Consider the following 13,556-nt stretch of genomic DNA (forward strand, 5'->3'; position numbering starts at 1 on the left):
TAGGATGCCAAATACTTTGCAATGTTATAAATAATTATTTCTCTCTCTTTTTTTTTTAATTTCTTTTCCCTGACCAGTGGTTTCAGCTGCAGGATGTTGATATTTGCTAGAGAAAATGGCCTGATGCTATAACTGTGACTTTTCTATATAGAGACCATCCTTCATTCTCATGAAATGCTTCCAGTTTTTGCTGAGCTGTATCTTGTCAAAAATGATCATTTCCTTTTTTTTTTTTTTAAATCATTTATTCCTTATTAAAATGATACTTGAACTATGATGTATGTGTCAAAATCAAGTTCAAAAGTGAGGTAGCACCAGGTTTGTGTACTCCAGACAACTTGAGCTTGTAATGCAATGATTTAACACTTAATTCCTGGTGTGTTGAGTGATGAGCCACTTGGATCAGACCTGGCAGTTGTGTTTTGAATCCAGCAACATCGATTTCCTTCTTTTAAGGGTATCATGAGTCAAGGGCTTCTCTGGTTGCTTTTCCTGCATGGGGACAGGACCAGAAAAAAATGTCATCTGAGAGAGAAGAAAAGCAGCTTTAGATTTCTGATTCTTTCTGATTTCTTTGGCAATTGCAGGCCAAATTTGATGAAATATAAAGAAGTCATCCCATGAACTTTGCAGGATAATGGATTACTGCCTCTGCTTTGCATATGCTAAAGGACAGTGGTGCAGATAGTGGTGATAGAAGAGGTAAGAGCTGTGAGAGAAGATGGCTTTAGGCTCCCAAAAATTCTCTGCTAGCCCTCAGCTGCAGGAACATTAGTTTTACATTGCCAGCAAGATAAGAGTGAAGTCAGTGGTCTTACTGGAATGAGAGAAATGGAGAGACAGAAGCAGAAGTACTTTTTTATTCAGTTTTATCCACTAGCTGGATGCATGAACAAGCCAGATATCAAAAACTAATTTAAAAAAACCATATTATACTGGACATTTACCTTTCATGGAACCTTAAAATATTGGTGTTTCTCTTCAGTAGCTTCAAAGCTGTATTGAGTACTGGAGATGAGGTAGGAGGGAGTTTCTATTTATGGAGTTTTGAGGTCTCTTTCGTATGTTCCGTTCTTTCCATTATCTCCCCATCCAATAAAAGTTCTAATTCTTGTTTATATCATTGTTTGTTGTCATGGAAATGTCCAAAAGCTTTGAATATAGAATGATTATGTGTTTATTGTGGAGAGAAGAAGAAACTGGAAAACAGACTCTGAGGTAGAGATTCATTTTAAAATGATGCACCTTCAACAACTCCAGAGAGGAGCAAATGCAGTTTTTTTTATTATATCCAGGGACAAAGGGTGTTTTGCCTGCTATTATAAATGTGTTTTAGAACAGAAGGTAGCACCTGGTGTATGCTTTCAAAGGTTACGGTTTAGCAACCATCATCCATGAGGAGCACTGATGAAATAGTGGTAATCCAGCTTAATAATGTAAAACCCAGAATGGGTTCAAATTACTTTACAGTTGTTTATATGGCAGTATATATCTGCAAGCAGACTTCAAAACAGTGCTGGTTTATTATCAGCAAAACTGTGCTCTGAGGTCACCAATTCAGAGGCAGCTGTTTTAGTCTCAGCTTTTTGCTGTGCTTCAGCTCACTGTGTCACCACGTGACACCCTGGGCATTCCTCTCCCTCTTTATTAGACTCATTCACCAACTGGAGGAAGAACAGGGTCCCTTGGTGTGGTGGTTCCAACTCCCTTGCCATAGGCAGGGACACTTTCCACTGTCCCAGGTTGCTCCAAGCCCTGTCCAACCTGGCCTTGGACACTTCCAGGGATGGGACTGCCACAGCTTCTCTGGGCACCCTGTGCCAGGGCCTCACCACCCTCACAGGGGAGAATTGCTTCCCAATCTCTAACGCAACCCTGCCCTCTGTCAATGTGAAGCCATTCCCCCCTGTCCTGTCACTACAAGCCTTTGTCCAAAGTCCCCCTTCAGCTTTCTTGTAGCCCACCATAGGGCCTGGAATATGCTTTCAGGTCTCCCTGAGCCTTCCCTTCTCCAGGTTGAACAAATATCTTCTACTGTAGTTTGGTATGGGTAAAGATCAGGTATTTCCCTACTAAATAAGAATTCCCAGTGCTTAAATAATTGCTGAAGCCCAGAAACATGAGAAGAACCTAAAGGGAAGTGCTCAAAATTTTGCATGCTCTGGTCACAAGATCATTTTCAGGGATTTCTTCAGCACACTGCTTCCAGATGTTGTTCACTAACTGAGGTCTGGAAGCCAGTTAGATGGGATTACACAACATGGCATTGCTCAATGGTTTGCAATTTTGTCCTTTGCATTGCAAGCGTTTGTGGCATTTAATGGACTATATATGATACCAATCAATGTCAGGGAAACTATTTATGACAGGGTTGTTGTGGAAGCCATAGGATAACAAACACCAACAATCACCACAACACTAAATAACTATTTAGTAAAAACATTTTATATAAAAAGCATATAGAAAAATTTACAATATTCACACATTAATGGAACCCACATCCACAAATAAAAATTTGCTACATTTGCTATTCAACATAAAATGAGATGAAAGGTATGACTCAGGATATGATAGAAACAGAACTTACTATGTTTTTCCCATTTTCTTCAAGTGTGTCCTTCTTATGTTCCTTGATAACGACCCATCAAGATAATATCTGTCAAGCATGCTTTTGGATTATTCAGAAATGATTATCTGTATTTCCTGTTGTGTTATGCTCTGCATGCAGAGACCACAAATATGTACATTTAGGTAATAAAGGAAGGTAAAGCCAGGGAGCATTCCCCCAGTGACAACAGGCATAGTGTTAATTGAGAGTTAAGGACAGTACATGGAGTAAGAAAATCTGTTTGTAATAGTTTGTCTTAGCATCAGCTGCAGGTTTGTGGAGTCCCCCATGGATTCCTTCCAGTCCCTTTTAGCAGCCACGACTCCACATTACACAAATTGGTTCTTAGCCATGGGTAGGGTTTCTGACTCTAAGCTGCCACCAGCACTTTTTCACAGTGCAAATAAATTTTCATTCAAATAAGTTCCTAAAAAAGCATTCTTTAAAAAAAATTAAAAATTATTAATATAGTAAATTTCTAAAAAAAACATCTCAAACCTGACAACATGGGCCAGTCCGGTGCTGAGATTGGAAGGCTCTGTCCATTTGCAAGGAGAACCTACAAAAGTCGTTTCTCCAAGAGAGCAGACATACGGCTACGCAGGGAATGGCTCTGTTCTCCCAGCCTTTTCTGGCAGGCAGAAAATTCCTGAATTAAATACTGAAATCAGAAAGAAAACTGCAAAAAATATTCTCTGTTCTCTGTCGAAACAGATGATTTCAGAAGGAGGCAAACCAAAGTGTTTCAGTAAATGGTGAAGAATTTCACATATTTGATTACCACTGAAAACAGTGTGTGAGACACTGTTAAACCAGCAGGCAAAAGTTACAACTCTTTATTTCAGGCTTACAGCTGTGTGTTTCTTTGCCCTAATCTGTCTAAAGGAGGGTATTCCTGAAATTCTCTCTCTTGCTGCTCCAACACAGGTAAAGTCAACCAACATACCTTCTTTTCTGAATGGCAAAATAAATGCAGGGGCTCGTGTCTATTAATTTCCTCTTGTTGACTGAGTAGTAAGATGAACGAGCATCTTTACTCGTGAGGCCCATGTGCAGGGGCTGCTCGGGGATTTGATTACCAGAACGTGCAGGTGAATGTGAGGGTTCCCACGGCAACCTTGGTGTATTCAAAATAGACAACCAGACTGTCTACTGGCATCACTCTGTTAATGTAAAGTAGCATTTGCAGAACTGTCTTCCTTTTCCTCCAATTTTATTTGTTTTCACTTTTACCTTCTTTTCCCCCCTTTTTTCTCTGAATCTGGGCAAAATGTGTTCATGGTGCAAATCGCTGTCGCTCCACTGACAATGCTGCAGATATGCTGATTACACTAGTTATGCTGTGAATCCAGCCCATAGAACTTGAAGTTTCAAATCTTCTTAATATAAAATAGTTCTTCTTGAAGAGTTAAAAAATATAGTGGCCATTTTTAAAAAAATTATTTAACAAAACTATGAAAAAATTTCACCCGTTCCTAAAAAAAAAAAATAAAGCATAACAGCATTACCTAAAAGAGCAGCATTTGTTAAAGTATGGATAGTTGTGCCTGTTTTCCTAAAAATGTTAGTCATTGGGGTGTGTTATTCTGCATTACATTCTACCAAATAAGACTAGTACAAATAAACACGGAAGAACCACGTCATCCTTAATTTGTGGCAAATTTCTCATAGAATTCAGTATTTACAAAAAACCACTTTTTTTTCCTGGATCAAGTACTTGCTGTTAACAAGTGTAACAGCAACTATATCACTGAACTTACTGGAAGCCTGGTGAAATGTTTGCAGCACAGTAATTAAGTAAACAGGCACTGTTATAATACACTGATCAAAAAACAGATTGATTTCAAAAGCTCTTCTGTGCCATTTCAGCAGCTGTTTTTATGTACAATATTGCAAATAAGACAAGACTAATGTGTTTACTCAAGAAATGATCCTAAAAAACCACTTAAGCAAATACTTAATTTCAAGCATGTGGATACCCTTAGTCAGGCTGTTCATGTGCTTAAAATTAATTAGGAGCTCGAGTGTTTCATAAGATGAGATGAAGATGTGCAGCTTGATTTTCTGATGGTCTTTTAACTTCTGTAAAACTCGTGTTCAAACAAAAACTTGCAGAGAAATTCCATGGGCACTTGGGAAGCAGTATGTACAAAGGCTCCTTACAGGAGCTGAGATATTCAAGACAGGGTCCCAATGGAGACCACAAGTAAAATCTGATATCCTGTCTCAGCCTTGAGTAAGCGGACCCGGAACATCCGCCACCCCACCTGCTGCAGCTGAGCTGGCGTGGAGCATCTCTGCTGGTGGTGGGCGCTTACCTGCCTGGGGTTGTGGCCAAAGGTATCATCTGTGGGGTGTGAAACCCTCTCACATCCCCAGCCTGGTGGGGTAGTGGTGCCTGTGCCTGCACAAATCAGTGCCACCCACAGCCAGCTGCTGCTGCTCTTCCCGGCTGGTGGGGGAGAACTCGGCACGCTCGGACTTCATGATGAGTGAGCTGAGAAAGGGGAGTCTGCTACTGCTGGTATTGATACAGTTTTTGCTTATTATCCCCTATTTTACAGGAATTTTAAGCTGGTCCTGCATAGGGAAATTGGGTCTTCTGGAAGCATGACTTTTGTCTTTTAGCCGATCATGAAAGCTCCAAAAAAACTTGCTTCTTTCTCCATGTCAACTAAGTCGCTGTTACTGACAGAGACAAAAATCCTGTCCTGTCTTTTCAGCTCAAACACACCACCTTGGTAGGTGGAATAAAGTCCATATTCCGCCTTTTTAGACCAGCAGCTTGTTCTTGCACTTTTCATGAGCAAAATGGGCTCAGGGTAATTCGTCAGTCTGTAAATGTATTGGACAAGCTGTTTGGGGTTCCTGATTTGTCCCAACGAATCTGAATCCTCGTTCTCATCTTCACGGAAGCGAAAGTAAATTTGTGAGTAGATGTAATAAAAGCCCGTCTGGGGTATCACTAACTCGCCATTTCTCAGCTCCACATTGTAAAGGAAAGAGTGGGTCTTCCTCGACGATTCCCAGTTTATTTTATGTCCAAACCCTTTTCTGGGTAAGAAATCTACTTGGGGAAAAAGATAAAAGAGAGAAATGTTAACTTAAAAACTAGATAGAGAAGTTAGGTGTCTGCTGGTTGAGGATAATAACAAAGTAAGGAAACCTGCTCTTCACAGTGGTTCATTACATCCATTCTCACAACAAACTGACAGTCCACAAGTGAGCTCTGAGATTTATGTAAGAATTAACATGAACTGCCTTTTCTTTTTTTTTTTAATTTTTGTGCCCCCAAATAAGAGAAAAAATGATGTTGTTACTTAGAAACAAAGTTAAAACAGCCATTAGTGTCTGATACCCTCTGAAGCTGCAGAAACCCTACCAAGTCCTTCATTAACATGTCCTGAATGTCATCTCTCCTGTCTGTGTTGCATTTCTAATAGGTCTGTCACCATAGCAGCTGAGACTCCAACTAACAGAAGGAAGCGGAAAGAAAGAGAAAAACTTAATATTACAAAGAAGGACACTTAATTTTTTTCCCCTAATGAAGGTTCCAAAAGAAAAATTAGGGAGGCACCCAGAGGAAACAGGCTTTCTCCCTGTTGGTGGAGAATCAGCAGAAAAAAACAATGTCTGGGACAAGATGACTTTTTCATGATTTGTTTCCTACACTTAACTCAATACAAGCATTAAAAAGTGTAGGTAAGCATGAGACTAGCAATGGGAGAGTAATTTCTGTGCTCTTTAAGGTGTTTTAGAGGTTTTTCCTTACAGCGTGTGAACAGGGAACTCCTCCGGTTGTTGCTGCCCGTCAGATGAGCCGCGGCCCCGTGGATGGGACCACGTGGCTGCTGCCTGTCGGTGTGTGACAGTGCCAGAGTTCTTTCAGCTAAGGGAAGACAAGAAAAGAAACCCCACATCAAAAGCAAGAACATTAGAAGCACATCTGTCCCATCTGACCTGATTTTAAGGAATAGGTACGTCATTTTTTTAACTAATTAAATCATAGGCTGAATGCTATATATTGGCTAATAAGGCTCAAATTTCTCTTTTGCTCTTGGTCTTCTTGAAATGTCTTTATATGCCTCTTTGTTCTTCTTTTTCTCCTTCTCCCACCTTCAAGTTATCGAGACAAAATAACACATAGTACTGTATTTTATGGTTAATTATTCCTACCTTTCACTTGAACTTCCACTTGTATGTTGTAATGTTTTTGCCCAGCATCTTTAGAGCTGTATGAGCTTCAGCAGAGCTATTCCTTAACTGATCTCTGCATCCAGCAGCTCTGTGCTGCTTGTTCCAGGAGCTGGGATACTGGGAAGACTATTTAAATGTCCCCACAACTCCATGGGACTGAGGCCTAGAGGTTGAGTTCTTTGTATCCACCTTGGTTACCGTGCTCTAACCACTTGACCATATTTTTGGCTCCTGAAAATTTACCTTCTAGTAATAAGGAATCATTTTTTGGTGACTTGATGCCAGTACAAGATTTTAGTCAGTTTCTGTACTTAAAAATATTTTGAGTTGCTACACATCAGGTACCACTAGCAGCTTCTTTTTGTCACAGATAATAAAATTATTATACCGTTGATTGCAGATATGTTTTCCTCGTAGCTTTTCGACATAATCTGCCAAAACACACACAAAAAAGAAATTAGTTTATCAGCTGAAGGTGACATGAGCAGGAAAAAGACACTCCTCTTATAAGCTCATGAATAAAGTGTATTCTCGATTTGATCAACAAGCAAACTAAGCAAAGCCTATTAATTTCTTGTAATAAAGTTATTTCTACATTTACATCTTTTATATCATGAGATAAATGGGAAAACATTTACAAGAGAGCTCAGGCATAAGTCTATTGGAAAATATGACCTCATATTTCTCTCAAACAAGAAATACTGTACGAGCACCAACTTCCATTTGCAGAACACTTGGCAGCATGCACTTTTGTGGGGTCTTAGCTCAGAGAAATTAAATTCATTTTTAAAGCTGTACCCACCTACCTAAGCTGTTAGGCAGCATATCTTACTTTGTGCATTCCCCTCCTTTATAACTGTTTGCTAACTGCTGAAACAAACCAGTTTGGCTACAAATGGTGGTGGAGCTGCAGCAAATGTGGTGATGGTTGGAGATGATTTAACTGGGTGACTAAAACAGGCCCTGTTTTGCCACTTACTGATGGGTTCTGCCCTACCTGATTTTGTTTATCTAACTATCCTATTATTATTACTATTATCATAATTATAATTGTAGTAATTTATTATCTCTGGCATCCAGGCTACCTTTTTTTTTTAAGCAATCAGGGAGCTAGTAGGTATAATAGATGTGTAAATGTCCACCAAATAAAACATTTTCTCTATGAAGAAGTTTAGGGACTTCACTGGCAGAACTTCCGCCAAAGGAGCCAAGAGCTCTGAACACAAATAGAGGATCTGTTTTGGGCTGCCAGATTTGCCAGGTAAGTTTCAACCAGAAGTGAAATTTTATGGATGAGCTTTATGCGCTGGAGATGGGATTTTGAAAACCATTCCAGAAGATTTTAGACTTTCTGATTTTTACAGCCAGAATGATCTTCTTCTCTGTAGCCAAAAATTCTACGTGTTGTGTGCAAGTCACGCAGGAGATGCTCTCTGAATGCTGCACTGGGAAGGTGCTGTGCCTGATGCTGTTGTGCTCACTTGCTCTTTCCCACTACGTTACACAGCTCATGACCAGACCATTCCTCAGGCACCTTTGTACCTCCCCCTGTGTTACATTTAATCTCATTTTCTCATCTCAATCTCCCTGTGTTTCCAAAAGGGCAGTGACAGCTCTGCTAGCACCATGATCTGTACAGTCAGGTTGAAAGCAAGCTCAAGTCAAACACTTCTACCCTTATGTATTTCAGACAAGCCCATCTATCACTGAAATCTGCTTAGTAAAAGCTGACTGTCTTTGCTTTATTATTTACTGAATGTAGTGAAACCACTGTTATGGGTTGTTTTTTGTCTTCAGTGCAAGTGCTTTGCAGCTGAAGCTGTGGTCTGACTATTGCTTTGCAATAAAACAATCTGAGAGCCTCCTGTATTCTGCTATTAGGATTCTTTCAACTGTAATATCATCAAGCACAGTGTTCCCAAATACCTTTTTAATTAACTTTCCCAGGTGCCACTTCACTTGCCAGCAGGGATCAGCTTCTCTGTCTTCACTTTCAATTTCATCCAAGTTTTGGATGGAATTTCCGATTTCCTCCCCGGTGAGACAAGCGATGCCGCTCTTGGAGTACGTGTCCTGGAGCTGCAGCAGAAGGGAAAGCCAGGATTTTTCACCCATGATGTGTCTGCAGATGTTCAGCTGTGGTATGTCACTATATTCACTATGCTTAGGAACACACTTCCCTTTCTTTAAAGCATTTCCAAGTATGGTGCAAGTAGAACTATATAAACAACATGAGTAATTCATCCTGATTTGACATATTTAATTATGATGGCATACCTAATATGCAAAAATATACTTATGTTATCTCCATGGACATAAATTTGATATCCAGTACTCAACTAAATAGGCTTTGTTAAAATTCAATACCCAAATCCCTAATGTTGTGAACTCTTTAGTTGCTCTAGTTCTGTATTAAAAACATTTTTTTTGCACAAGGGATTTTTTTCCTGCAAATTATTGAGGATGAAATCAAACACTAGACCTTAAAGGTATTTTCAATGCTGTCTTTTCAGCCAATGCCATTTATAATCCAGACCTTTGCTATTATATATCCATACCAAATCGTCCCCATATCCAGTCTGGGGTCTCTCCATAACTGCACTTGTCCTAATAGTCCAGGACAAAGTCCAGACAACTGAAATGACATTTGAGTCCAAATATAATTATAATGCTGGACGCTCATGACATGGACCCATGTTTATATTGTCTAGTCATAGAGAAAACACATTTATTTTCTGATAAAGAGAAATGAGTTTTTAACAGATTGGCAAAACTCTGCTTGGCTCCAAGGGGATCTGACTGGGAGAGCTGATATCCTAGTGGAAAGCTCTTCCCAAGCTCCCTGCGGATGCGACACACAGGACTCCAGCTGGCGCTGTTGGTTAATGTGGGAGCACAGAACCTGTGCTGGCTCCAGCATCCAGCCCCTGTTTCCCTGGAACGGGGCTCCTGCTGCATCAGCTACAGACTGGTCAGGCTTGTTGAGCCAGCAAAGCACTACAGGGACTTTGGGAGAAACAGCAACAAACATGCAGAGCATTCAGCTGGAATTCTGGTCTGCAGGTAGCATTTAAATTTCACTTTCGTTGTGTTAAAGAAGCTCGGTTTGGTTTGTTAAACAGATACATTTGAGTTTCAGTTGTCCTTGAGAGAGGGGTATTGAAAGAAACAAACAGATCTGAGTCACCTCCTCCATACTGCATGCTTTTCCCGTCTGTTAGAAAACAAGGCGTTTAGGAAGAGATTTTCCCGCTCCAGGAGGAGGAAGAGGAGAATTCACCTCCTTAAACTCCCACTTTCAGTTTGCAGCAGCAGACTCCACTGAGCTTCAGCCTGTACTTGTATTTTGTAAGCAGCAGAAGGAAAAGGGGCCACCACTATGAGTGTTTGTGAAGGTTTCTGTGTCTTTGCCAAGGAGTATGGACATTCTTAAATCAGGTTTCAAGATCTCAAAACCATTAATTTTATGTGCTCATTAAGGTAAAGCTGCACTTAAAACTAAGGGCTCTGACAGATTTAACTATACAAGCTTCTATAACATAGTAGTTTGATGAGTTTTTAAAAAAAGCAAAACGTAAGCAGTTGTGGAGTTACTGTTTATTCTCTTGCCAGATCTGTTACAGCCCAGCTCTCAGCTTTGCCCTCCCATCTGGAAGCAAACAGTCCTGTGCTTCTGCCTCTTCCTTACCTGCTCGCTTTTCCCCAAAACAACTTTACTATCCTGGCACTGGAACAGTATTTTGCATGCAGTTTGAAATCCTCGTGGAATGCAACCTTGCAGCAGCACATTATTATTTCTGTTGTAAGACTTACTCAAATGAGGTTTAACTGTAGTACTGAAGCCTGTGAGAACCCAAGTCCTGCAGGAATCTTGTAAAGCCTCTCCTATGCTAGGAGTGGTTAGTAGACTGTTTTTGAAACAGAAGGAAGCCTGAGGATATTGTCCTTGCAGCCCTATATCCTGAAGCATAGTGAACTTTATTGTCTCAGCACTTCCTCCTAAAGCGAAACTGTTAAACAAATGGTCATACTCCTATACTCAGGTCACTACAGCTGTAGAGGAAAAACCCTCCTAGTTATTCAGCATGCTTTTTGTAAAGCTAGAAATGTCTGCAGTCTGTGCAGCCACAGTAATTTGGTGAAGGTGTAGCAATGCAGGTATTGTGAACAGCAAAGGGAAGAAAAATGGGCAGACCAAAATCACAGCTTATCTTTTGAGATTTATTCCACATGCACCATGTGGATGTGGGGTAGCAGACTGTGCTTACAGATAAGCTTTTTCCTTGTTTATTGTGCACCAAATGGCACATGCAGGAATGTGTGCTTAAGGTACCCCCTCCAGAGCCAGCAACCTTAGCTTTTAGTCCAGCAGAACTTTAGTGTGGACAGATTTAGCCCTTCACCCCAAATGCAGGCTTGTTATTCTTCAGAAGCACTGAGTTGTATTTTGGGCAAGTACCACAAGATGTGGTTGTGTCTCAGGTGTACATGTTTGAATAAAAGGAAGGGAAAGATAAGTGTGGTTACTAATTACTTAGATTGGCAAGCTTGTGAGCAAAGGACTCTGAACTGTATGCATGAAGGAATGAGGATACCTTTATATATTTTTCTTTGTTAGCAGCATTATGTAGCCTGATTCCATAAAGTCAACACATTTCTGTGACTCCCCCATTTGACCAAATATGGGACAGTCACAGCCGTGAAATCTGTTTTATACATTTCCAAAGTACGAACACTGACTCACATGTACAATACTGCAAACCCTTTGCCTCACAGAGAACTCCGACATCTCAGAAGACTCTGCCTATTAAATCTGATGTGGAACAAATGCATGCATACCATACGTTATTAATAATCATGTAATTATGCATTATTGAATGCAGTAAGTTACATTTCTGCAATACTTTCTGAAGTTGTATATGTATAGAACACTTACCTGCAGTTACTTTTACTTTTGTGCCCGGAAGAGCAACATACTGATACAATTTACAGCAGGGCAGTAAATTTTGCGTAAGTCACTCATGGAAATCCCGAGTACTAGTGGGTCCATGGAAAGAAGGGCCACACATAGAAAGGCTACTGGGACTATCAACTAAATGTAACTTTCTTGGAGTATACACGGTCTTTTGCAAGAAGAGTTAAGCAGCCAGGAGAAGAAAGAGCTAAGCAGCAGGGAGAGGAAAGAGTTAAGCACCAGCTAGCAGGCCTGAAGGGTGGCTGCAAGGAGACCAAAACATCTAGACTATACAATTGCTATTTTACAAGTTATTCTGGGGAATTCAGTGGTGTTTGCTGTCTGGTGCAGTTCCTTTGGCATTAGTCATTGCCTTAGAACTATGTATTGTCCTACAGGATACGTCTAAAAGGCATCTCAGCTTTCCTCAGTCCTTTCCCCCCGTGCCTGTCCGACTGTCCAGCCCTCCCAGCGCTCCTGGCGCTCCTGCAGCGCCGGCGGGCAGCGCAAAGCGATGAGACGACGAATTTGCGCGCTAATGAAAAACACATTTGCATCTTCGCTGAAAAAATGCATGACTTTGTTGTTCGTTGTTTTTTTTTTTTTAAGGCAAGAAAACTTTGCAGCCGTTGTTGCTTTGAACTCCCTTCCCCGCGCACACCCACGGCGGGCCCAGACAAAGGAACGGGCGCGGGGAGTGGAGCTCTTTATCTGCGGGGAGCGGGGTGGGGGATAAACCCCGGCCCAGGGGGGGCTCAGTCCCGGCCCAGGGGGGGCTCAGGACACGGGGGGCTCAGCCCCCGGCCGCGGATGCCGCTCGCATCGCCCACCGCCCACACGAGCCCGCGGCCCCCCGGGGGTCGGTCCGTCCTGCGGGGACAGAAGGGCGAGCGCGGGGTCCCCCCCGCCGCCGTCCCCCCGCACCGACCTGTTTGAGCTCGCTGGTGAAGTAGAGGAAGGTGACGGCCACGCAGACGGACTGCAGGAGCACGGCGGCCACCACCACGGCCCCGCAGGTCTGCGCGGGGCTGGGCCCGCCCGGCGCCAGCATCGCGGGGCTCGCTCGGGATGGGGGAGCGGGGCCGGGCCGGGATGGGGGCTCGGGGCTCACGCCGCTGTCCCGGGATGGAGTGCAGCCCCCGGCAGTGCCCGGCGCTCATCCCGCCCCGCCGGGGGATGGACGGGGCGGAGCGGGGCGGGTGGGACCTTCCCTCCCATCCCCGGCTTCCCTCCGCCCCGCCGGGACGGGAGGGTGCGGGCGCTTCTCCCTCGCACCGAAGTGCGGGGTCGTTGCTAAGATGTGGGGGGGTCATTACAGAGCTGTCACGCTGCAGAGCATTTCTGAGCGCTCACCACCAGGGAATGATGGAAACTGGATTTTTTTTGAGACATTAAGGCTCTTGGTTAAGAGCACAGAGAGGCCCAGAGTTTCCCCACTCCAAGTTGTGTTATGGAATCATAGAATCACAGATTGGTTTGGGTTGGAAGGGACCTTAAAGGTCATCTCGTTCCAACCCTCCGTGCCATGGGCAGGGACACTTTCTGCTATCCCAGGTTGCTCCAAGCCCCATCCAACCTGGCCTTGAACACTTCCAGAGATGGAATAGCCACAGCTTCGCTGGGCAACCTGTGCCAGAGCTGCATCACCCTAATTGTAAAAAACTTCTCATTGTAAATAACTTCTTTCTTAACTTCTTAACTGTAATCCTTCAGTTTAAAATCATTATCCTTTGCCCTATGGCAACAGGCCCTGCTAAAAAGTCTGTCCCCATATTTGTTATAAACCCCCTTAAAGGC

At 42.5% G+C, this 13,556-nt stretch overlaps 1 protein-coding gene across 3 annotated transcripts; it reads right to left on the minus strand.

Annotated features, from left to right (window-relative positions):
- Positions 1–2,427: 2,427 nt before the first annotated feature.
- Positions 2,428–12,940, minus strand: TNFSF10 (TNF superfamily member 10). Of its 3 annotated transcripts, none has more exons than XM_064665859.1 (5): positions 12,688–12,940; positions 8,732–8,884; positions 7,194–7,236; positions 6,353–6,497; positions 2,428–5,677 (listed from the first exon to the last, which is right to left on the minus strand). In XM_064665859.1, exons 1-5 carry the CDS (start codon positions 12,808–12,810, stop codon positions 5,233–5,235), a joined length of 909 nt encoding a protein of 302 aa, XP_064521929.1. In that variant the 5' UTR covers positions 12,811–12,940; the 3' UTR covers positions 2,428–5,232. The 3 variants fall into 3 exon arrangements, with proteins under 3 accessions (XP_064521929.1, XP_064521927.1, XP_064521928.1); XM_064665857.1 differs by having other exon boundaries at positions 2,428–5,678; positions 6,381–6,497; positions 12,688–12,939; XM_064665858.1 differs by having other exon boundaries at positions 2,428–5,675; positions 6,381–6,497; positions 12,688–12,938.
- Positions 12,941–13,556: the final 616 nt, after the last annotated feature.

This window comes from Pseudopipra pipra, chromosome 10 (genome assembly GCF_036250125.1).
Source record: "Pseudopipra pipra isolate bDixPip1 chromosome 10, bDixPip1.hap1, whole genome shotgun sequence".
NCBI classification, from domain to species: Eukaryota; Metazoa; Chordata; class Aves; order Passeriformes; family Pipridae; genus Pseudopipra; species Pseudopipra pipra.

Coding starts and splice junctions, on each gene's coding strand:
- TNFSF10 (XM_064665859.1), bottom strand. CDS start 12,810: ATGCTGGCGCCGGGCGGGCCCAGCCCCGCGCAGACCTGCGGGGCCGTG. Junction 8,885..12,687: donor TCACCAGCGAGCTCAAACAG/GTCGGTGCGGGG, acceptor CTTCTGCTGCAG/CTCCAGGACACGTACTCCAA. Junction 6,498..7,193: donor AAACATATCTGCAATCAACG/GTATAATAATTT, acceptor GTCTTCCCTTAG/CTGAAAGAACTCTGGCACTG.